At 36.7% G+C, this 21,621-nt stretch overlaps 5 protein-coding genes and 2 long non-coding RNA genes across 8 annotated transcripts; 3 read left to right on the top strand and 4 right to left on the bottom strand.

The window, feature by feature from the left end:
* The first annotated feature begins 124 nt into the window (after positions 1-124).
* LOC143305628 (uncharacterized) lies at positions 125-1,606 on the top strand. The gene is made up of 3 exons (XM_076689859.1): positions 125-684; positions 756-1,162; positions 1,252-1,606. The coding sequence occupies exons 1-3, from the start codon at positions 358-360 to the stop codon at positions 1,412-1,414; spliced, it is 897 nt and encodes a 298-aa protein (XP_076545974.1). The 5' UTR covers positions 125-357; the 3' UTR covers positions 1,415-1,606.
* Positions 999-3,385, bottom strand: LOC117612074 (uncharacterized). Its single transcript, XR_013062664.1, has 3 exons — positions 3,300-3,385; positions 2,812-3,174; positions 999-1,132 (listed from the first exon to the last, which is right to left on the bottom strand). It is a non-coding gene; the product is annotated as an uncharacterized LOC117612074 (long non-coding RNA).
* Positions 1,465-2,423, top strand: LOC117610772 (odorant receptor 46a-like). Its single transcript, XM_034338842.2, has 4 exons — positions 1,465-1,516; positions 1,585-1,743; positions 1,882-1,946; positions 2,024-2,423. Exons 1-3 carry the CDS (start codon positions 1,475-1,477, stop codon positions 1,936-1,938), a joined length of 258 nt encoding a protein of 85 aa, XP_034194733.2. The 5' UTR covers positions 1,465-1,474; the 3' UTR covers positions 1,939-1,946; positions 2,024-2,423.
* A 74-nt stretch (positions 3,386-3,459) lies between the features above and the next one.
* LOC143305631 (uncharacterized) lies at positions 3,460-5,148 on the bottom strand. The gene is made up of 3 exons (XR_013062663.1): positions 4,859-5,148; positions 3,889-4,148; positions 3,460-3,711 (listed from the first exon to the last, which is right to left on the bottom strand). It is a non-coding gene; the product is annotated as an uncharacterized LOC143305631 (long non-coding RNA).
* Positions 5,149-12,594: 7,446 nt separating this feature from the next.
* LOC117603949 (odorant receptor Or2-like) lies at positions 12,595-13,955 on the top strand. The gene is made up of 5 exons (XM_034323593.2): positions 12,595-13,262; positions 13,327-13,426; positions 13,484-13,585; positions 13,675-13,833; positions 13,899-13,955. The coding sequence occupies exons 1-5, from the start codon at positions 12,889-12,891 to the stop codon at positions 13,953-13,955; spliced, it is 792 nt and encodes a 263-aa protein (XP_034179484.1). The 5' UTR covers positions 12,595-12,888.
* A 20-nt stretch (positions 13,956-13,975) lies between these two features.
* Positions 13,976-17,121, bottom strand: LOC117609814 (putative cytochrome P450 12a5, mitochondrial). Of its 2 annotated transcripts, none has more exons than XM_034336893.2 (11): positions 16,829-17,121; positions 16,269-16,553; positions 15,957-16,068; positions 15,764-15,886; positions 15,562-15,703; positions 15,254-15,504; positions 15,018-15,186; positions 14,682-14,851; positions 14,543-14,621; positions 14,283-14,480; positions 13,976-14,222 (listed from the first exon to the last, which is right to left on the bottom strand). In XM_034336893.2, exons 1-11 carry the CDS (start codon positions 16,950-16,952, stop codon positions 14,112-14,114), a joined length of 1,764 nt encoding a protein of 587 aa, XP_034192784.2. In that variant the 5' UTR covers positions 16,953-17,121; the 3' UTR covers positions 13,976-14,111. The 2 variants fall into 2 exon arrangements, with proteins under 2 accessions (XP_034192784.2, XP_034193629.2); XM_034337738.2 differs by having other exon boundaries at positions 13,977-14,222; positions 16,314-16,553.
* Positions 17,122-17,236: 115 nt separating this feature from the next.
* LOC117611744 (H2.0-like homeobox protein) lies at positions 17,237-21,335 on the bottom strand. The gene is made up of 4 exons (XM_034339978.2): positions 21,042-21,335; positions 20,602-20,814; positions 17,569-17,759; positions 17,237-17,499 (listed from the first exon to the last, which is right to left on the bottom strand). Exons 1-4 carry the CDS (start codon positions 21,145-21,147, stop codon positions 17,311-17,313), a joined length of 699 nt encoding a protein of 232 aa, XP_034195869.1. The 5' UTR covers positions 21,148-21,335; the 3' UTR covers positions 17,237-17,310.
* Between the last annotated feature and the right edge of the window lie 286 nt (positions 21,336-21,621).

Below are 21,621 nucleotides of genomic sequence, written 5' to 3'. Positions count from 1 at the left end.
CAGAGTGCAAAGACAATTTTCTACGAAATATCATTTCTCAAAATTGTAAGAAGAGAGGCAATTATTTACATAATAGTTTTCTAGTAAATATCCTACCTCCTTTCATTTACGAATGATTTGTTAATGTACAGAACTCACGTTGTACCTCAGTTCAACCTCTGATAAAAGATAAGCGTAGCAATTAAAGTAATACAATAATACAGTAATTTACTTATCACCGACAGTTAACATTTCAGCACCGTACAGCAGTTGAAGAAAATACAGTAAACGGCATTGTAACCACATCGTAATGAATGATTAATAAATTTGAAGGATCGATTTCCATAGGCGGTTGTTGCGCGAAAAACTTCCACCAGTATGGAAGCTGTCTGCACTCAAAACGGTCAGTACATCAACATGATTCTGAATCTACGCAAAGTGTTCGATCTACTCGAATTGGCAGGAAGGTTGTCGTGTACCTGGCCGGAAGATTCGAGCACCAGCAAATGGGCAAATGTTTTTCGTAATGTTCGTTGGATCTTTACGTTGATCAGTATGATCGTCTTATTGATATCCTTAGCGTTGGGAGTGTATCACCATCGAAACAATTTCCTCTTCCTGATGAAAACCATGTCCGAGATCAGTGCAATAATCAACGTGATTTTTGATCTGATCCTCAGCAAACTACACAGCACCGAACTGCAGGTTATCATTGTCTAGTGTATAAAAAATATAAAATTACATCAAAAACCTACATGGGGTTATATTCAATACAGACTTTGATTCAAACAATCAGGAAGCATCTGGAAACGGCTAGCGAGTACGAAAATCATGTTATAGAACGCTACCTGGATCGTTACAAAGAATTTTACACGGCGCTCGTAGCAGCTTACATTGCAAGTGGAATTTTCTTCACAGTGGCGCCACTTTTCTTGAGCCAAAATCTACCAATGGATGGTTGGATTCCATTCTCCACCGAGTCCTTTGCAATATATTGCATTGTTTACTTCGTAGAATCTTACTGCATCTTGCAGGCAGCACTCATCTTCGTAATCAACGTAATGATTGTTATCCTTTTCTGTTTCATCGCTGCCAGGCTAGATATATTAGGCACCAAGTTGAATCAAGTAAACTGCCGCGAATTGCTGGTAATCTGTGTAAAAGAACATCAAGAGATAATAAAGTAAGTTAACACTGTTTCTTAGTACAGGCTTCTTAACTACTTTAGAAATTTCATTGAATATTTAAAAGGTAATGGTTGCTTTGTATTAGATTTTTTGATGATACCGAAGACGCTGTTCAAGGTCTGCTATTTAAAATGAATGTCCTGATTGGAATGAGTGTCATATCCGCAACTTTTCCCATGCTTTACGTAAGTTTAGCCTCCCCAATAAATTATTGTTATTGTGAATGGATAATTTTTGATATTATTTAGAATCAATCGTTGGCTGTAACGGGACAGTTTTTGTGCTTGCTTGTATCAGTCTGTGCACGAATGTACATCCTTTCCCGGGCGGCAGACGATTTGAGAGAAAGTGTAAGCATGCAAATAATAGAACTGCATTAGATTCATTGAACATAGAACTGTACGATATTTGTTTCTAGAGTATACGGTTCTCAATATCGATCAACAATATTCAATGGATCGGAAAGTCACGAAAAATGACAAACATCGTATTGATTATGATGCAGAGGTGTCAGAAACCATTTCTGGTTTCAATGGGTGGTTTCTTTCCAGCCCTTTCATTGGAGTATTACTCGCAGGTAAGCATGTTTTTATCCGACTTCGAAAAGGAGGAGGATACTCAATTCGATATGTATGTATTTTACATATAGATGTCATTGACATTAATTTGTACGTACTGAAAATTACAATAACTATTGTTTACAATGATTCTGCAGTTTTTGACTACCATATCTTCCTATTTTATGGCGATGAGAACTACTATGAACTTTTAATTTTCCTGGTATGTATCGTGTCTAAAAATTACATATTTTCGTTATATTTGCAATAAAAACTGTACAACGTTAAATTTTCTTTTAGATTCTCTAGGTAACTAAACTTCTTGATTAATGAAAAATTTTAGTAAAACCGAGCCACCGTGTGCTTCAATAGAATGTGATAGCTTTCAATCTTGTTATCTCTGACTTGGACTTTCATTTCTTTCCTTGTGTTTGTTATGAAAATTTATTGCAATAATTGTATTATTTCTGTTGAACGTGGACAACGGCGTAAATAAAATATCAAGCCATTGATTATTGTATGATTGATCTTTCTAATATACACTCAAATGAATGAGAAATTATTTTTACCTGTAAAGGAAGTTGCAGTATATTTGTAACTTCTTTGGGAGTTATTCGTCGACATAACTGTTAAGGGTTGAAAACCGCTGTGGCTGAAGCAATGGTTAGACTGAACATTTTTTAACATTGCAATATTTTAAATGATAACGTTTAAATTATCCCCTCAAATAAATCAAAATTAATTTCACTTGCAAAGAAAACACTGTTCCTTTCATTCATTAGTTGCACCCTTTCCACTACATTATCTTACACCTTTTGCCCTACCAATACCAAATGTAATCTAATTTCACCCTCTATAGCAGTGCTAAGAGAAGGTCAACAATTAGAAAATTGCAAAATACCAAACGACAAGGAAGAGGGTGGTTTTAAGCTGATTATTCTGATATGATAGATTTTAACGTACTGACACACCAGTTGGAAGAATTGTTCTGCAACGTAACCACAAGAGATACAAACACCTGCACCGCGATTAAGAGTTGTTGTGCTTTCTCACCATGGTGTTCTTCATAAGTAGTCTATAATACTCACCGCAAACGTTTCCGACGCACGCGATATGTCCATTTCTGGTGAAACATCAGCCATTGAAGTGCTGCATATTTTACCATCAACTGTCGAATGGCTTTCAGGTGACATCCAGTATGACCAGCGATATTCAGGAATCTCTTCTTTTGCGGTTCCCCGTTTGCCAGATTTACGCTTCCCGTGATAGAGATGCCTTACAGTTTGCCTACATCAGAGTGCAAAGACGATTTTCTACGAAATATTATTTCTCAAAATTGGAAGAAGAGAGGCAGTTATTTACATAATTGCTTCCTAGTAAATATCCTACTTCCTTTCATTTACGAATGATTTATTAATGAGCAGTACTCACGTTGTCCCTCAGTTCAACCTCTGATAAAAGATAAGCGTAGCAGTTAAAGTAATACAATAATACAGTAATTTACTTATCACCTACAGTTAAGATTTCAGCACAGTACAGCACTTAAAGAAAATACAGTAAACGGCATTGTAATTACATTGTGATGAATGATTAATAAATTTGAAGGATCGATTTCCATAGGCGGTTGTTGCGCGAAAAACTTCCATTAGTATGGAAGCGGTCCGCATTCGAAACGGTCAGTACATCAACATGATCCTGACTCTTCGCAAAGTGTTCGATCTACTCGAATTGGCAGGAAGGTTGTCGTGTACCTGGCCGGAAGATTCGAGCACCAGCAAATGGACAAATGTTTTTCGTAATGTTCGTTGGATCTTTACGTTGATCAGTATGATCGTCTTATTGATATCCTTAGCGTTGGGAGTGTATCACTACCGAAGCAATTTTCTCTTCATGATGAAAACCATGTCCGAGATCAGTGCATCAATGAACGTGATTTTTGACCTGATCCTCAGCAAGCTAAACAGCGCCCAACTGCAGGTTATCATTGTCTAGTGTATAAAAAATATAAAATTACATCAAAAACCTACATGGGGTTATATTTAATACAGACTTTGATTCAAAGAATCAGGAGGTATCTGGAAACGGCTAGCGAGTACGAAAATCAAGTTATAGAAAGCTACCTGGATCGTTACAAAGAATTTTACTCGGTGATCGTAGTAGCTTACCTTGCAACTGGAATTTTCTTCGCAGTGGCGCCATTATTCTTGAGCCAAAATCTACCAGCCGATGGTTGGATTCCATTCTCCACCGAGTCCTTTGCAATATATTGCATAGTTTACTGCGTAGAAGCTTATTGCATCTTGCAGGCAGCACTCATCTTCGTAATCAACGTAATGATTGTTATCCTTTTCTGTTTCATCGCTGCCAGGCTAGACATATTAGGCACCAAGTTGAATCAAGTAAACTGCCGCGAATTGCTGGTAATCTGTGTAAAAGAACATCAAGAGATAATAAAGTTAGTTAACACGGTTTTTTATTACAAGCTTCTTAACTACTTTAGAAATTTCATTGAATTTTTGAAAGGTAATAGTTGCTTTGTATTAGATTTTTTGATGATACCGAAGACGCTGTTCAAGGCCTGCTATTTAAAATGAATGTCACGATTGGAATCAGTGTCATATCCGCAACTTTTCCCATGCTTTACGTAAGTTTAGCCTCCCCCATAAATTATTGTTATTGTGAATGGATATTTTTTGATATTATTTAGAATCAATCGTTGGCTGTAACGGGACAGTTTTTGTGCTTGCTTGTATCGGTCTGTGCACGAATGTACATCGTTTCCCGGTCGGCAGACGATTTGAGAGAAAGTGTAAGCATGCAAATAATAGAACTGCATTAGATTCATTGAACATAGAACTGAACGATATCTGTTTCTAGAGTATACGGTTCTCCATATCGATTAACAATATTCAATGGATCGGAAAGTCACGAAAAATGACAAACATCGTATTGATTATGATGCAGAGGAGTCAGAAACCATTTCTGGTTTCAATGGGTGGTTTCTTTCCAGCCCTTTCATTGGAGTATTACTCGCAGGTAAGCATGTTTTTATCCGACTTCGAAAAGAAGGAGGTTAGTCAATTCGAAGTATATGTATTTTTTATATAGATGTAATTGACATTAATTTGTACGTACTGAAAATTACAATAACTATTGTTTACAATGATTCTGTAGTTTTTGACTACCATATCTTCCTATTTTATGACGATGAGAACCACTATGAAACCTTAATTTTCCTGGTATGTATCGTGTCTAAAAATTCCATATTTTCGTTGTATTTGCAATAAAAATTGAACAACGTTAAATTTTCTTTTAGATTCTGTAGGTAACTAAACTTCTTGATTAATGAGAAATTTTTTTAAAACGGAGCCACCGTGTGCTTCAATAGAATGTGGTAGCTTTCAATCTTGTCACCTCTGACATGGACTTTCATTTATTTCTTTGTGTTTGTTATGAAAATTTATTACAATAATTGTATTATTTCTGTTGAACGTGAACAACGGCGTAAGTAAAATATCAAGTCATTGATTATTGTATAATGATTTTTCTAATACACACTCAAATAAATGTAATTAATTTTACCGGTAAAGGAAATTGCAGTACATTTGTAACTTGTTTGGGAGTTATTCGTCGACACAACTGTTAAGGGTTGAAAACCGCTGTGGCTGAACATTTATTAAGATAGCAACATTTTAAATGATAACGTTTAAATTATATCCTCAAATAAAACAAAATTAATTTCACTTGCGAAGATGACACTGTTCCTTTTATTCATTACTTGCACTCTTTCCACTACGTTATCTTACACCTTTTGCCCTACCAATACCAAATGTCATCTAATTTCACTCTCTATAACAGTGCTAAGAGAAGTTCAACAATTAGAAGATTGTAAAATATCAAACGACAGAAAAGAGGGTGCTTTTAAGCTGGTTACTCCGGCACGGTAGATTTTTACATACTGCTACACCCGTTGGAAGAATTATTCTGCAACGTTACCACAATAGATACAAACACATGCACGGCATTTACGTGCTGTGGTGCTTTCACTCCGTGGTGTTCTTCTTAAGTAGTCTATAATACTCAACGCAAACGTTTCCAACGCACGCGATATGTCCATTTCTGGTGAAACATCAACCATTGAAGTGCTCCATATTTTACCATCAATTGTCGAATGGCTTTCAGGTGACATCCGGTATGACCAGCGATATTCAGGAATCTTCTTTTGCGATTCGCAGTTGCCTTCTACACCTGCATACAGCACAGTCTCAATGCAGTATGCTACAGTTTTCCTACATCAGAATGCAAACACAATTTTTTACGAAATATTTTTAAAAACTGGAAGAATAGAGGTAGTTATTTACATAATAGTTTCTTAGTAAATATCCTACCTCCTTTCATTTACGAATGATTTGTTAAAGAACAATCCTCGCATTGTACCACAATTCAACCTCTGATGAAAGAAAAACGTAGCAGTTAAAGCAACAATAACACAGTAATTTACTTATCACCTACAGCTAACATTGCAGAACAGAACAGCACTTGAAGAAAATACAAAGAGTAATACCGTAAACTGCAATGTAATCGCATCACAATGTATGATTAATAAATTTGAAGGATCGATTTCCGTAGGCTGTTGTTACGAGAAAAACCTGCATCAGTATGGAAGTTGTCCGCACTCAAAACGTTCAGTACATCCCGATTCTAAAAGAACATCCAACAAGATGATCCTGACCGTTCACAAAGTGTTCGATCTACTGGAATTGGCGGGAAAGTTGACGTGTACCTGGCCGGACGATTCGAGCATCAGCAAGTGCTCAAATGTTTTACGTAATGTTCGTTGGATCTTTGCGTTGGCCAATATGATCGCCTTATTGATATCCTTAGCGTTGGGATTCTATCACCATCGAAGCAATTTTCTTCTCCTGATGAAAATCATGTCCGAGACGAGTGCAACCCTAGACGTGATTTTTGATCTGATCCTCAGCAAAATGAACAGCACCCAACTACAGGTTATCATTGTCTAGTGTATAAAAAATATAAAATTACATCAAAAACCTACATGGGGTTATATTCAATACAGACTTTGATTCAAAGAATCAGGAGGTATCTGGAAACGTCTAGCGAGTCTGAAAATCAAGTTATAGAAAGCTACCTGGATCGTTACAAAGAATTTTACTCGGTGATCGTAGTAGCTTACCTTGCAACTGGAATTTTCTTCGCAGTGGCGCCATTATTCTTGAGCCAAAATCTACCAGCCGATGGTTGGATTCCATTCTCCACCGAGTCCTTTGCAATATATTGCATAGTTTACTTCGTAGAAGCTTATTGCATCTTGCAGGCAGCACTCATCTTCGTAATCAACGTAACCATTGTTATCCTTTTCTGTTACATCGCTGCCAGGCTAGATATATTAGGCACCAAGTTGAATCAAGTAAACTGCCGCGAATTGCTGGTAATCTGTGTAAAAGAACATCAAGAGATAATAAAGTAAGTTAACACGATTTTCTATTACAAGCTTCTTAACTACTTTAGAAATTTCATTGAATTTTTGAAAGGTAATGGTTGCTTTGTATTAGATTTTTTGATGATACCGAAGACGCTGTTCAAGGTCTGCTATTTAAAATGAATGTCACGATTGGAATCAGTGTCATATCCGCAACTTTTCCCATGCTTTACGTAAGTTTAGCCTCCCCAATAAATTATTGTTATTGTGAATGGATATTTTTTGATACTATTTAGAATCAATCGTTGGCTGTAACGGGACAGTTTTTGTGCTTGCTTGTATCAGTCTGTGCACGCATGTACATCGTTTCCCGGTCGGCAGACGATTTGAGAGAAAGTGTAAGCATGCAAATAATAGAACTGCATTAGATTCATTGAACATAGAACTGAACGATATCTGTTTCTAGAGTATACGGTTCTCAATATCGATTAACAATATTCAATGGATCGGAAAGTCACGAAAAATGACAAACATCGTATTGATTATGATGCAGAGGAGTCAGAAACCATTTCTGGTTTCAATGGGTGGTTTCTTTCCAGCTCTTTCATTGGAGTATTACTCGCAGGTAAGCACGTTGTTTTCCGACTTCGAAAAGGAGGAGGCTCAATTCGATGTGTATGTATTTTTTATATAGATGTCATTGACATTAATTTGTACGTACTGAAAATTACAATAATTATTGTTTACAATGATTCTGCAGTTTTTGACTACCATATCTTCCTATTTTATGGCGATGAGAACCACTATGAAACCTTAATTTTCCTGGTATGTATCGTGTCTAGAAATTACACATTTTCGTTGTATTTGCAATAAAATTTGAACAACGATAAATTTTCTTTTAGATTCTCTAGGTAATTAAACTTCTTGATTAATGAGAAATTTTTTTAAAAGGGAGCCACCGTGTGCTTCAATAGAATGTGGTAGCTTTCAATCTTGTCACCTGTGACATGGACTTTCATTTATTTCTTTGTGTTTGTTATGAAAATTTATTACAATAATTGTATTATTTCTGTTGAACGTGGACAACGGCGTAAATAAAATATCAAGTCATTGATTATTGTATAATGATTTTTCTAATATACACTCAAATGAATGAGGGAAATTATTTTTACCTCTAAAGGAAGTTGCAGTACATTTGTAACTTCTTTGGGAGTTATTCGTCGACACAACTGTTAAGGGTTGAAAACCGCTGTGGCTGAACATTTATTAAGATAGCAACATTTTAAATGATAACGTTTAAATTATATCCTCAAATAAAACAAAATTAATTTCACTTGCGAAGATGACACTGTTCCTTTTATTCATTACTTGCACTCTTTCCACTACGTTATCTTACACCTTTTGCCCTACCAATACCAAATGTCATCTAATTTCACTCTCTATAACAGTGCTAAGAGAAGTTCAACAATTAGAAGATTGTAAAATATCAAACGACAGAAAAGAGGGTGCTTTTAAGCTGGTTACTCCGGCACGGTAGATTTTTACATACTGCTACACCAGTTGGAAGAATTATTCTGCAACGTTACCACAATAGATACAAACACCTGCACGGCATTTACGTGCTGTGGTGCTTTCTCACCATGGTGTTCTTCATAAGTATTCTATAATACTCAATGCAAACGTTTCCAACGCACGCGATATGTCCATTCCTGGTGAAACATCAGCCATTGAAGTGCTAGATATTTTACCATCAATTGTCGAATGGCTTTCAGGTGACATCCGGTATGACCAGCGATATTCAGGAATCTCTTCTTTTGCGATTCGCAGTTGCCTTCGACACCTGCATACACCACAGTCTCTATGCAGTATGCTACAGTTTCCCTACATCAGAGTGCAAACACAATTTTTTACAAAATATCTTTTTTTTAAATTGGAAGAATAGAGGTAGTTATTTACATAATAGTTTCTTAGTAAATATCCTACCTCCTTTTATTTACGAATGATTTGTTAACGAACAGTCCTCGCATTGTACCACAATTCAACCTCTGATGAAAGAAAAACATAGTAGACAAGCAATAATAATACAGTAATTTACTTATCACCAACAGCTAATATTGCAGAACAAAACAGCACTTGAAGGAAATGCAAAGGGTAATACCGTAAACTGCATTGTAATCGCATCACAATGTATGATTAATAAATTTGAAGGATCGATTTCCGTAAGCTGTTGTTACGAGAAAAACCTCCATCAGTATGGAAGTTGCCCGCACTCAAAACGGTCAGTACATCTCGATTCTAAAAGAACATCCAACAAGATGATCCTGACCGTTCACAAAGTGTTCGATCTACTGGAATTGGCGGGAAAGTTGACGTGTACCTGGCCGGAAGATTCGAACACCAGCAAATGGACAAATGTTTTACGTAATGTTCGTTGGATTTTTGCGTTGGCCAATATGATCGCCTTATTGATATCCTTAGCGTTGGGAGTCTATCACCATCGAAGCAATTTTCTCCTCCTGATGAAAATCATGTCCGAGACGAGTGCAACCCTAGACGTGATTTTTGATCTGATCCTCAGCAAAATGAACAGCACCCAACTACAGGTTATCATTGTCTAGTGTATAAAAATTATAAAATTACATTGAAAACCTACATGGGGTTATATTCAATACAGATTTTGATACAAAGAATCAGGAGGTATTTGGAGACCGCTAGCGAGTACGAGAATCATGTTATACAAAGCTACCTGGATCGTTACAAAGAATTTTACTCAGCTATCGTAGTAGGTTACATTATAACAGGAATATTCTTCACATCGATACCATTATTCTTAAGCCAAAATCTACCATTGGATGGTTGGATCCCATTCTCTACCGAGTCCTTTGGCATATTTTGCATAGTTTACTTCGTAGAAGCCTATTGCATCTGGCAGGGAGCACTCGTCTTCGTAATCAATATCACTGTCGTTATTCTTTTCTGTTTCACCGCTGCCAGACTGGATATATTAGGTACCAAGTTGAAACAGGTAACTTGCCGCGAACTGCTGGTAAGCTGTGTCAAAGAACATCAAGAGATAATAGAGTAAGTTAACGCTGTTTTCTAGTAGAGCTTTTTTAATCACTTTAGAAATTTCATTGAATTTTTAAATTGTAATCGTTGCTTTGTATTAGATTTTTAGGTGATATCGAAGACGCTGTTCAAGCTTTGCTATTTAAAATGAATGTCATAATTGGACTCAGTGTCGTATCCGCAACTTTTCCGATGCTTTACGTAAGTTTAGCGTTCTCGATAAATTATTATTATTGTGAACGGATATTTTTTGATACCATTTAGAATCAATCGTTGGCTGTAATGGGACAGTTTTTGAGTCTGCTTATATCAGGCTGCGTACGAATGTATATTATTGCACAGTCGGCAGAAGATTTGAGAGAAAGTGTAAGCATGCAATTAATAGAACTGTATTGGATTCATTGAACATAGAACTGCACGATATCTGCTTCTAGAGTCAACGGTTCTCAATATCAGTTTACAATATTCAATGGACAGGAAAGTCACGGAAAATGACAAACATCGTATTGTTTATGATGCAGAGGAGTGGGAAACCATTTGAGGTTTCAATGGGTGGTTTCTTTCCAGCTCTTTCATTGGAGTATTATTCGCACGTAAGCACGTTTTATGTAAATTTCATTGAGATTAATTTTATCGTATCGAAAATTACAATAATTATTGTTTACAATCATTCTGCAGTTTTTGACTACCATATGTTCCTATTTTATGGCGATGAGAACCACTATAAATTCTTAATTTTCCCGGTATGTATCGTGTCTAAAAATGATGAAAAATTTGTTGTATTTACAATAAAAATTGAACAATATCAAATTTTCCTCTAGGTAACCAATAGAGATAGCTTTCAATCTGTTCAGCTAACATGGTCTTTCATTTCTTTCCATTTGTCCCTTCTGAAAATTTATTAAAATAGTTGCATTATTTCAGTTGAACGTGGAAAACGGCGTAAAATATCAGGTCATCATGTTGATTATTTTATGCTTCATCTCTCTGATATACATTCAAATAAATAAGAGAAATTATTTTTACCTGCAAAGAAAGCTGCAGTACATTTGTAGATTGTATTGCGTAACTTCTTCGGGGGTTGCACATCGACTCAACTGTTAAGGGTTGAAAACCGCCACGGCTGAAGCAATGATGTATAAAAGATAGGTAAACCTACCAATTAGCTTATTTCCGTAGGCAACTGTTTTCTATAATGTTCGCTGCATCTAACGCTGTACCGAGGAACACCCATAATCTCTTTGTATGAAGAATATTACCTATTGAAATTCAATTCTGTCACGGTGATTAATTAATCAATTCGATGGTTCGGTTTTCATCGTTCGTGCTCCCTCTAACACTTCCATTAGTATGGAAGCTGTTTTCGCTCTAGAACAGTACATAATAAAATGCTTGCGAATCTTCATCAAGTATTGTATCTCCTCGAATTAGCTGGTACCTTCACGTGTACCTGGTGAAATTCTATGCAAGATATACACGAATCAAGATCATTACCTGTTGCCATTCAAATCGTGTATATTTCAACTTTATCGCTGAATTACTACTGCTCAGTATGAAATATTTCTTGTGAATAATAAATGAAAATTACGAAACAGACTTATAAACGATTTTTCATGTTTCCAGTTCGAGTCGAACGTGACACTCTGTTCACTTTTTTAAGAGCTACGATAAAAAAAGATGATATATAACGATTGAAGGCATATGGCTAATGATATTTAAAGTAGTATTTAATTATAGTTCAATTTTCATATTATGTAATAAAGAAGATTTTCGAAATACTACCGTAACAAGTTGACTTATTCGGATCTCGTGCATTATTACGAAACGACGTTAGATAATGTCGTTAACGAGCTTCTTCTCAATTAGCATCGACCCTTCACTGTGTAGAATCGAACGAAGGCCTTCGATATAATTTTCTGGACAGTCCGTCGGAAAATGTACCGCGCAAAGGGTCGCAGCATGTTGCTGAAATTTGTAAAAATAGGTTGTCTAATCTATGGACATTGGACGATGAATGGAGACGCTGCAAGATGGAAACGTTGGTCGCTCGAAATTTTGTACTGGATGCAATTCTCAAACGAACTGTACGGAATAGTAGCCATTGTTAATGGTTTCCTTTGTTGCTTCCATACTGTGAATCAGGTGGTCAAGTCTAGCGTGGATGTGACATTCATGATGGAGACGATGTTTAATTCGATGTACGTTCGGTGGAGAAGGAAAGAGTTTCGGGTTAATATAATCTGTATTTGATAGACATTTAACTAATATTCATCCACATGTTCGAATAGAATGATGTGTAGTTATTGACCCTTTTCTTTGAAAAAGTAGAAAATATAATATAGTGTGTATCTTACAATAATAAAATATAATTTTATTCGAAATTCTTTTTTTTCCTGAGTAAGGAAAAGCTGTTCCTGGGAGCAAAATGTCCTAAGTGGTTGAGAAATTAGTGTAGGGTGGAAGAAAATTCTTTTCGGATTTCTTCAAATAGTATTCGGGCTAAAATTGTGGCTGTCTCCATAGTCCGTCATTCGAGAGATAAAAATCACATTACATTATATTTCTTACTTTTTTAGGAAAATGATCCATTATTTCATAGGGATCAACAGGTGTATACGTTAGCCTATATTATTTGCAGCGTTTGGCGAACGAGATGGAAGAATTTTTCAGCACGACAAGTGCGGTGAATCTGAAACGAGCAGAAATAATTTGTTACATTCTGACGATCATTTTCTTCACTGGCAGCGTGCTTTTCGCGCTCGTGCCTTTGGTCACGAAGAAACAGATGACACCGCTAGATACAGTGTATTTCACGCTGCCAAGAGACAAGCAGTGGGGTCGAAGTTTCATTTACGCGCTGAACATGATGCAGATTATAAACGCTGGTTCGTCCCTTTTCCTCGATATGCTTACGATCTGGATCATGTGGCACGTTGCTTGTAAATTTAACCTATTGGCGATGGAATTCATGATTTTCGAGGAGAAGAAACTGAAATTTTGGATCAAGCGACACCAGGATGTTCTCAGGTACGCTGGCTCTCTACTCTGTAATCAATCGAGATTAATTCTGAACTTCCTCTTCTTTCACCAGCTACGTCAACGAAATCAATTCAATTATAGCTCCATTAGCTGTGAAATCAACATTTGCCGTGGGAATTGATATAATCGTCTCTGGCCTCGTAGCCACACACGTATGTGATACATAAATTAATATAATTAATTATTTCCTAATAACCGATTCATTTCAGAATCTGAATCTCGTAGAATCGACGAAATTCTTCACAGTAACCATATTTTCCTTGCTGAGGTTCGTTGCTTGCAGCTGGGTGGCTGATACGATAACCGAAAAGGTAGAAGTTGCTGTTCATAGAAATTCTCAAAACTTTTAGTGTAACCCTCCGTATCACTGGTTACAAAACATTACCAATTCTTCAAACAGGCTCGCAATATTGCTGAGAAGATTTATGACTCCCCGTGGATCTATACGAGTCCAAGAATGAGAAAAATGGCTCTACTAATTATGCAGAGGTCTCAGAAATCTGTGGCAATTCACGCGGGTGGAATTTTATCCGCTTGGACTTTAGAATTCTGCGGTCTGGTGGGTTGTTCGCATCTTTCTATAAAATAGTATACTATATTTTCATCTTTCCTTTGGTTCAACAGGTCCTATATACGATTGTTACCTATCTGATGACGTTGAGAGCTGTAATACGTGTATAAACATTCGAATAAACGAATTTTTCTACCTTAAAAAGATTGTTTTATTATTTAAGCTCTTATTATCGGCTACCTCTTATCTATAACTTAACAACAAACTAATACTTTGAGATTGATATTTGATTTCTATAGTTTTGTCATTGAGGGATACGTGTTTCTTTAATTCCTGTCGACGAAACGGAAACGAAGTGGTTTATTCGGTACGTTCACCATCATGAAGCTGCTTTTGATGTCGGCGTAGTCGTATTCGATTCTGAATTGACGTATAAGCTGTAAACGCGAGAAACATATAAAAATTTCACGACACGTAAGAAGGCGAGTAAATGTTACCTTTGCAGTGAGTAACATCATCTTTGCTTCGGCCATGTTTTTTCCCAAGCACGATCTTGCACCATAACCGAAGGGTAAGTAGCTGAAATCAGTGTCCTCTTTTTTAGAATTCAACCACCTTTCTGGTCGAAATTTCTCTGGGTCCTCAAAGTTTTCTTCCCTTTGAGAAGTGATCTGATTCGCCATTATGACGAAAGTCTATGAGAAATCATTTCATCATTTTCAAATATTCTATCTTCTATTTAAATTCTAAAACTCACCCCTTTGGGTATCGTGTAACCGTGCAACGAAATCGTTTTAGGTAGCAGCCTGGTGATATAGGGAACAGCTGGTCGCAATCTTGAAACAAATCATCAATGTTTCGTGATTTGTTTAAAAAATTTGATGTAACTGAAATACCTTAAGCTTTCCTGGAGACAAGCTTTCAAGTATGGCATATTTCTCACGGTTTTCTCGGTGAAGGGCGAATCACTGCTCGGTAAAACCGATACAATCTCGTCGTAGATTTTCCTCTGAGTTCGTGGATTCCTTGCTAAGTAATACAGTAGGAAAGCTTCGGAGTTTACTGTCTGAAAATGAGAAAATCCTAATGTCACCCAGGCTTATCAAAGTCTATCCTAATATTATTTATTTTCATGAAAATTTGCCCTGGTAACAAAATTAAACTTATTCTACCTTCTGCTATCTTTACAGCAATTGTTTCATCCAAAATTGTCGTAATTGATAAATCATTACCGCTTGTACACCCAAAATCATCATGTCCATCAGCAACGTGCACAGGTCGTCCGGACGGATACCCTCGTTCAAAAGGAACTTCTCCAAAACCGGTGAACCGCCTTCTACGTCCTGAGGGGATCGACTTCGAAGCTTGTTCTGAGCATGACGAACGTACTTTCCTATGACGCTGGGTTTGAAAAATATTTCTCAATATTGTTCCAACAATCTGTAAAAAACTTTGAATGATAACATACCCATCGAGCACGTCGCAGGCGTCGAAGAGCTTCCTGGCGAATGGAGTTAGGAAGAATCGCCAGACTTGAAAGCCAGTCTCGCAACGACTCATATATTTGTGAGCTACCATCATGGCATTGACGATCCTCGACGTCTCCGAGGTGGAGTTATATCCAGCTGATTCGAGAAAACCGAGATGCTTGTTAAATGTGAGATTGCAGAAACATTCCATGCCCCATCGAAGGAGATCCTCGTGGAACGTAGCGGGCACCTGAAAATATAAAATAGAAAAGTCAGCGTGGAAGTGGTATAATTTTTAAATACCTACTTCGTTTTGCCTGTTTCGTATTTTGTATATCCTGTTGATAAGTTCGTCGCAGATCGCGTCGATTCTGTCAAAGAAATTCGAGGCGATCTGTTCGAATTCCTGCTCCACCTTTTCTCTCAGTTCCAACCATTCCGAACCTTGTCTAAAAGCGATTTTAAATGAAAAATTATTCTAATGAAAATCATATTGATCGTCTACTAACAGAGAGAATGCACCAGCAAGACGATATTTTCGATAATTCAATCTGTAATGCTGCAAAATGTCGATACCGCTTCTAAGAGGGGTGTCGCCTTCTTGCTTGAACACTTCCGCTATGTGTTCTGGTCTGTGTAAAATAAAGAGAATAAATTTTTTCTATAAAACAGCATAGTTAATAATTCTTCTACCTATCCTACCTATGAATCATTACAATGTCTCCTGAAAGTGGTCCATTGATTCTCACGATGCAACCGTATTCATTAAATAAATATTTCAAAGGTGTGACGTTTCGATTCCACGATAGTCGTCCTGAAAATCATTCGTTTGAAATTCAATTAAATAATTTGTCTTTCTGCGTTTATCAATTCCCATTGTTTTTCTACTGTTTCTCGTATCGAAATTCGAAGAAGCGATACTTAAATTGGCATTGATTTAAAATTTCTCGGCGAACCGTCGCGGCGTTATTCCAGAAAAGGGCAGGGATCTATCGATACTTCAACAGATCGTACCCTGAGTGAATCTGTTGATTAGCAGACTGGAAAACAGTTGCGTACCGAACAGCGGCACGAATTTCCAATACTTCTCCCAGATCTTCAGCACCGCCGGTCCAGGAATCTCCTCAAAGGGTTGCGCCGATCGATCTCCGATGATCTGCGATTCGTTTTTCGAGGTGGTAATCTCGAATGTGGCCGTCGACACTTCTGCGGCCGATTGATCCAACAGTGGAATCGAATTCGTTCGGGTTAACGATTCGTTCATCACTGATGTTGTTTGGGACTGTGTAATGGGCGCAGCTGAAAACAGAGAAATTAATAATATTAGTTGATTTCGTACCAAATGAGGGCGATAGTAATTATAACATTAATTTGAAATCCAAGCTTTAATGAAAACCATTCGTGATTATTAATTAGCAAACATCAAGTTTTCATTCTCTATTGCAAATTGATTAACTGAAACATTAAGTTGCAGAGCAGTTAATTTCAGGAAATATGCAACTGTCAAATCGTTCAGCTGTGGATCGATACTGCGAATGGTAATTAACGCGTCATCGTGTTTAATTGGTACTTACAGAGTATGTCAGAGGCGTTAAGATCCAAACACTTTTGGCTGTCGTTCGTTGCTAAAGGTTTCGACAGCTTCATCACGGAACATCGTCGAGAAATCGACGTAAATTTCGGTAACAGACGTTGCATTCTAAGACCTATCACTTTTATATCGATGAACGATCGATATATTTCGGTTTCTCGGATCAACTTTTGCGTCACGGACGAATAAATTCGTAGAATCTTTTGGATTTCGTGGAATTCTGCGAAAACTCGTACGACAAGAAATAACAAATTAGTTACCGTGATGAAGAAAAAAAAGAACGAAGCGACGTAACTTTGAACAACTTCACCCTGCAATTGCAATGATTATTAGATCACACTCGAAATATGTAATTAGAACGCTGCGATACGAGACAGAATGATATCATTTTTATATAAATTTTATTCAGAATACAAATCGATCGTAACTTAAAGCTAGGGGTAATTAATCTACATTGTTTATAATTCAAACGTCAACTTCGATCTCGATGTCTTCGTCGTCTGAAACAGTCTTTTCCGTGTTCGCGTTCTTCGCGCTCTCCTTTATTAATTTCCTAGACGATTCTTTTTGCGAATCCGGATTCGTTAGGGAAGAGCTTTCGCTTTCTTTCGTGTGCCGCCATTTCATTCGTCGATTTTGAAACCAAACCTTCACCTGGATACCATTTGTTTTTTAAACGCCATATTAATTATTATGAATTAGTAATCGTTGATGAAATTATACCTGCGCGTCTGTGAGACCTAAAGTGGCGGCTAACTGCCTCCTATCCGGTTTTGTGATATACTTTTGCAACGAAAATCTCCTTTCCAATCCTTTTCGTTGCAAAGAACTGAACACAGCCCTCGACCAGGATCTCTTTCTCCTGGTATTGGATTCTGATTGACTGGTGGGCGTTGATGCGGAGGAGATTGAAACTGTAAATTTTCGTTCAAATTATTTATTTAACACGTTGAATGCCGTGGAGGTCACTGGTGACCGGCGCCGCAAATTACACGTGCCTGAATAATTAAAAGAAAAAAAATAGAAATACATTACTTTAAATAAAATTGCTATTATATAAATAATGTAAAGTGGCAAATAGAAAGCTGGAAATTTGATATTTGAAAATGAATTACTCTTATTTTTAATAATTAGTTCTTCAATACGTGTTAATACTGAAAAATGCAAGATATAAAGTTTGAAATGAATCAGAGGTGACGCGAGTCAAGGGGTCGTTTCTGTAGTGGAAAAAAATCCAGGGGATTCGTCGCGATGTACACGATGCGGATCAGAAAATTACAGAAGGAGACGTGACACGATGTAAACGGTAGTCATAGCCGTGTGTGGGGTGGGTGTCTGTTTGAAAGGATCCTATCTTGAACAAGAGGCCCCCGAGATTGGGTACTTCTGGCTGATTTACAGCCCTACGGTAAGTATACAACATCTGTACGAATTTAAACAGTGTGGTTCTCTCTCCGGTTGGTACGATCCTTCGAATAAATTAGATGGCACAGCCAGTTAGTAAGGTCATAGTTATTTTCGGAGTTTTATGCCACCGTTTAGAAGTGCAACTTCTATTGATGAGTCTTTGGATATTGTTAGATTACTAAGAATTTTCTAAGCGATCCAATAAATTTTTTTATTTATTTCTGTAAAAATCTTTTGGAAGGAATACCTAAGCCACGATTGTTAACACTTTGCTAATTTTGTGGAATTTGTAGTGTCTATAAATTTATATTCAAAGCTCCTTTTTATATACAAAATGATACCAAAATAGGATCCACTTACAGGAAGGGTTTTTAGTTGTCCGCCTCCGATTGTTTGGATTTTTGAATATGTTTTAAAGGACCGAAAAATAAGGTATACGTATTTTTTTATTTTTGCCCATTTTCATATTTAGGAGGTGAGACGACCCCCTAAAGTTTCGGCTTCAATAGGCTATCTCGGAAACTATCATAGATAGAAGAAAACTTTCGAAGGAAAAGTTTTTTATGAACATATAACAGCTGGTCATAAATTTTGTAAAAGGTAATTTGTTTATGACAAAAAATTTGTTATTGCAATATTGATATGCAAAAAATTTACATCATAACAAAAAAGAACATAAATTTGTTTCTGAATCCATTGATATTTGCCTTTTACATTTTTGCATATTTTAAAATGAAATATGCATCGCGCACATACGCCGGGTCGCGGTCATACCAGATTTAGATGTACGGTTAATATCCATTACGATATCTAGCGATTATACTAGGCATTAATACAGTTATTTAAAGCTTACAATATTAATAAAAATTATATTAGTACATATTTACGTATTAATATATGATACTACATATACATGTACATACTACATATAAATTTATACTACATATGCATACCTAACATACACGTGAAATATAATTGCACCAATCATGTTACTAGAATCGGAAATTAATTTACATTTATTATATTCCTTACCATCTGTATCGCATATTAATACGTAGATATGTACTAATATAATTTTTATTAATATTGTAAGCTTTAAATAACTGTATTAATGCATAGTATACATGGTAAACGCTAGATATTCTAATGGATATTAACCGTACATCTATATCTGGTATGACCGCAACCCGGCGTATGTGCACGATGCATATTTCATTTTAAAATATGCAAAAATGTAAAAGGCAAACAGCATATAATACATCAATGGATTCAAAAACAAATTTATGTTCTTTTTTGTTATGATGTAAATTTTTTGCATATCAATATTGCAATAACAAATTTATGACCAGCTGTTATATGTTCATAAAAAACCATGAAACTTTACCTTCGAAAGTTTTCTTCTATCTATGATAGTTTCCGAGTTAGCCTATTGTAGCCAAAACTTTAGGGGGTCGTTTCACCCCCTAAATATGAAAACGGGCAAACATAAAAAAATACGTATACCTTATTTTTCAGTCCTTTAAAACATATTCAAAAATCCAAACAATCGGAGGCGGACACCTAAAAACCCTTCCTTATTAGTAAAAAATTAGTAGTAGGGTCCATTAATAAGAAATGTCTAATCATTATAGGTTCTTAAATTAACCCTTTCTCTGTAAAATCAACTTTTATTATTTAGTAAGTGGAGTTTAGTTCAAGATTCTAAACACAAAGATTACTTATTATCACTATTTCATATTTGAAGTAAAAAAAAAGATTAAAAAAGTCATAACATTAAATTAGAGCTGAGTTTACAGAGGAAGGGTTAAGATCTATGTTCATCATTCATTTTTTATTCTACTTAGTGTGTACCATAAGCTCTCTAAATTTATCATCCTGTATAACAGGAAATTATTAATAGAATTATGTTCAAGAGTTTCTTCTATCATATTTCTTTCTTTTTTGAAAGAAAAATTAGCGGTGCCTCGAAACGTTATCAATCATTAAGGACCTCGGTTCTCCTTATTTTTATTGATACTTCAAAACGCGTAAAGTAAAAGGATTCACGGGTAAAGTCAAGATTTCCGACTTTTAACTAACCAAGAAGGGGGACGACGAAAACCGCTGTTTACAACAGGCGTAAACGAACGGTGGCACTTAAGATGTCGTTTAAACACGGACAGGAAACACGAGAATACACTGGCGCGTAAATATTTTGCCCTACTTGCTAGCGAGTATTCGAGAGACAAGACAGCGGTCCATATGCTCGCATTTGTTAATGACGCAACTTTCCTTTCACGAGTCGATGCTCCCCGATGATTTCCACGAAACGCATCAGAATTTTAATAAATTTATCAAAAATGATCTTACCTCGTGGAACAGGCCGAAGCGGAGTAGGCCGATAAATGTTCGGATAATTTTCAACGATCCCACTTCCATGATTCCCGCTTCCGTAATTTCCATTGATCGCCGTTTGAGCGTAGGTAAACGTAGGACAGAGTCGAAGGGCTTCGCACCTGACGCAAGCACCGGGACAAGGGCACCGCAGCGTCGAGAACTGGACCGGAAGTGGCCTGAGTATATCTTGTCGAAGACACAACGTTGCTTGAAACTCGTTCGCATAAACGGAAGAAACGCGTAACGTCTGTCATCGTCGCTTAATTTCAACCGGATACCATTAAGAAAATGAAAATTGACTAAACGAAAACAACGGAAACGATCGTTACTTTAATCATCGAAGGAATCGTTTATTTTCAAAAGTCGAGTAGATGTTTGCGACTACAATAGATCGTCGTTTCCGGTCTCCTCACCTGTTCTCTTCGTGCTGAATTCATCCGACAATATACGTTCCACACCGAATTTTAACTGTTTGGAACAATTCGTGTCATCCACCATACGCGTGTTCACTTCGTTCATCTTCCTCACCGACTGCGATCACTTATTCCTCAAAACTTTGACATTTTCTAGCTGGCCGCGATGATTCACTCAACTAGTTTATTTCATCATTGAAAAACAAAAGGAACGAGAATTGACAAATCGATTTTAATTAATTCATAACGATCGCGAGAGTCTCAACGACGCTAGAGTTAAGGGCTGAATAATGAGCTTTGACGGAAGTGCATAGGAACGAGCAAGCTTACAAGTTTCTGCCATCTTCAGAACGGATTTTGGTTGGAAAAAAAAGAGAAAAAAAACGAGAAATATCGTGGGAGCTCGGTGCAATTTCGTCGATGGGATTGGCCCACACGGATGCTGTAGGCGTGGCTCACTGAAGATTGGTTCCTGAAGGATGATGATGACTCTAAATGTCAGCCTTTCGAATGGTCCGCGCTGCGTCGCTTAGAACATTCCTTCTTCTCGTTCCACCAGATAAACATTATAAAAAATGTC

Source organism: Osmia lignaria, chromosome 9 (assembly GCF_051020975.1).
Source record: "Osmia lignaria lignaria isolate PbOS001 chromosome 9, iyOsmLign1, whole genome shotgun sequence".
Classification (NCBI taxonomy): domain Eukaryota; kingdom Metazoa; phylum Arthropoda; class Insecta; order Hymenoptera; family Megachilidae; genus Osmia; species Osmia lignaria.
The sequence above is the reverse complement of the archived record's forward strand: the minus strand, read 5'-3'. Positions and strand labels throughout refer to the sequence as shown.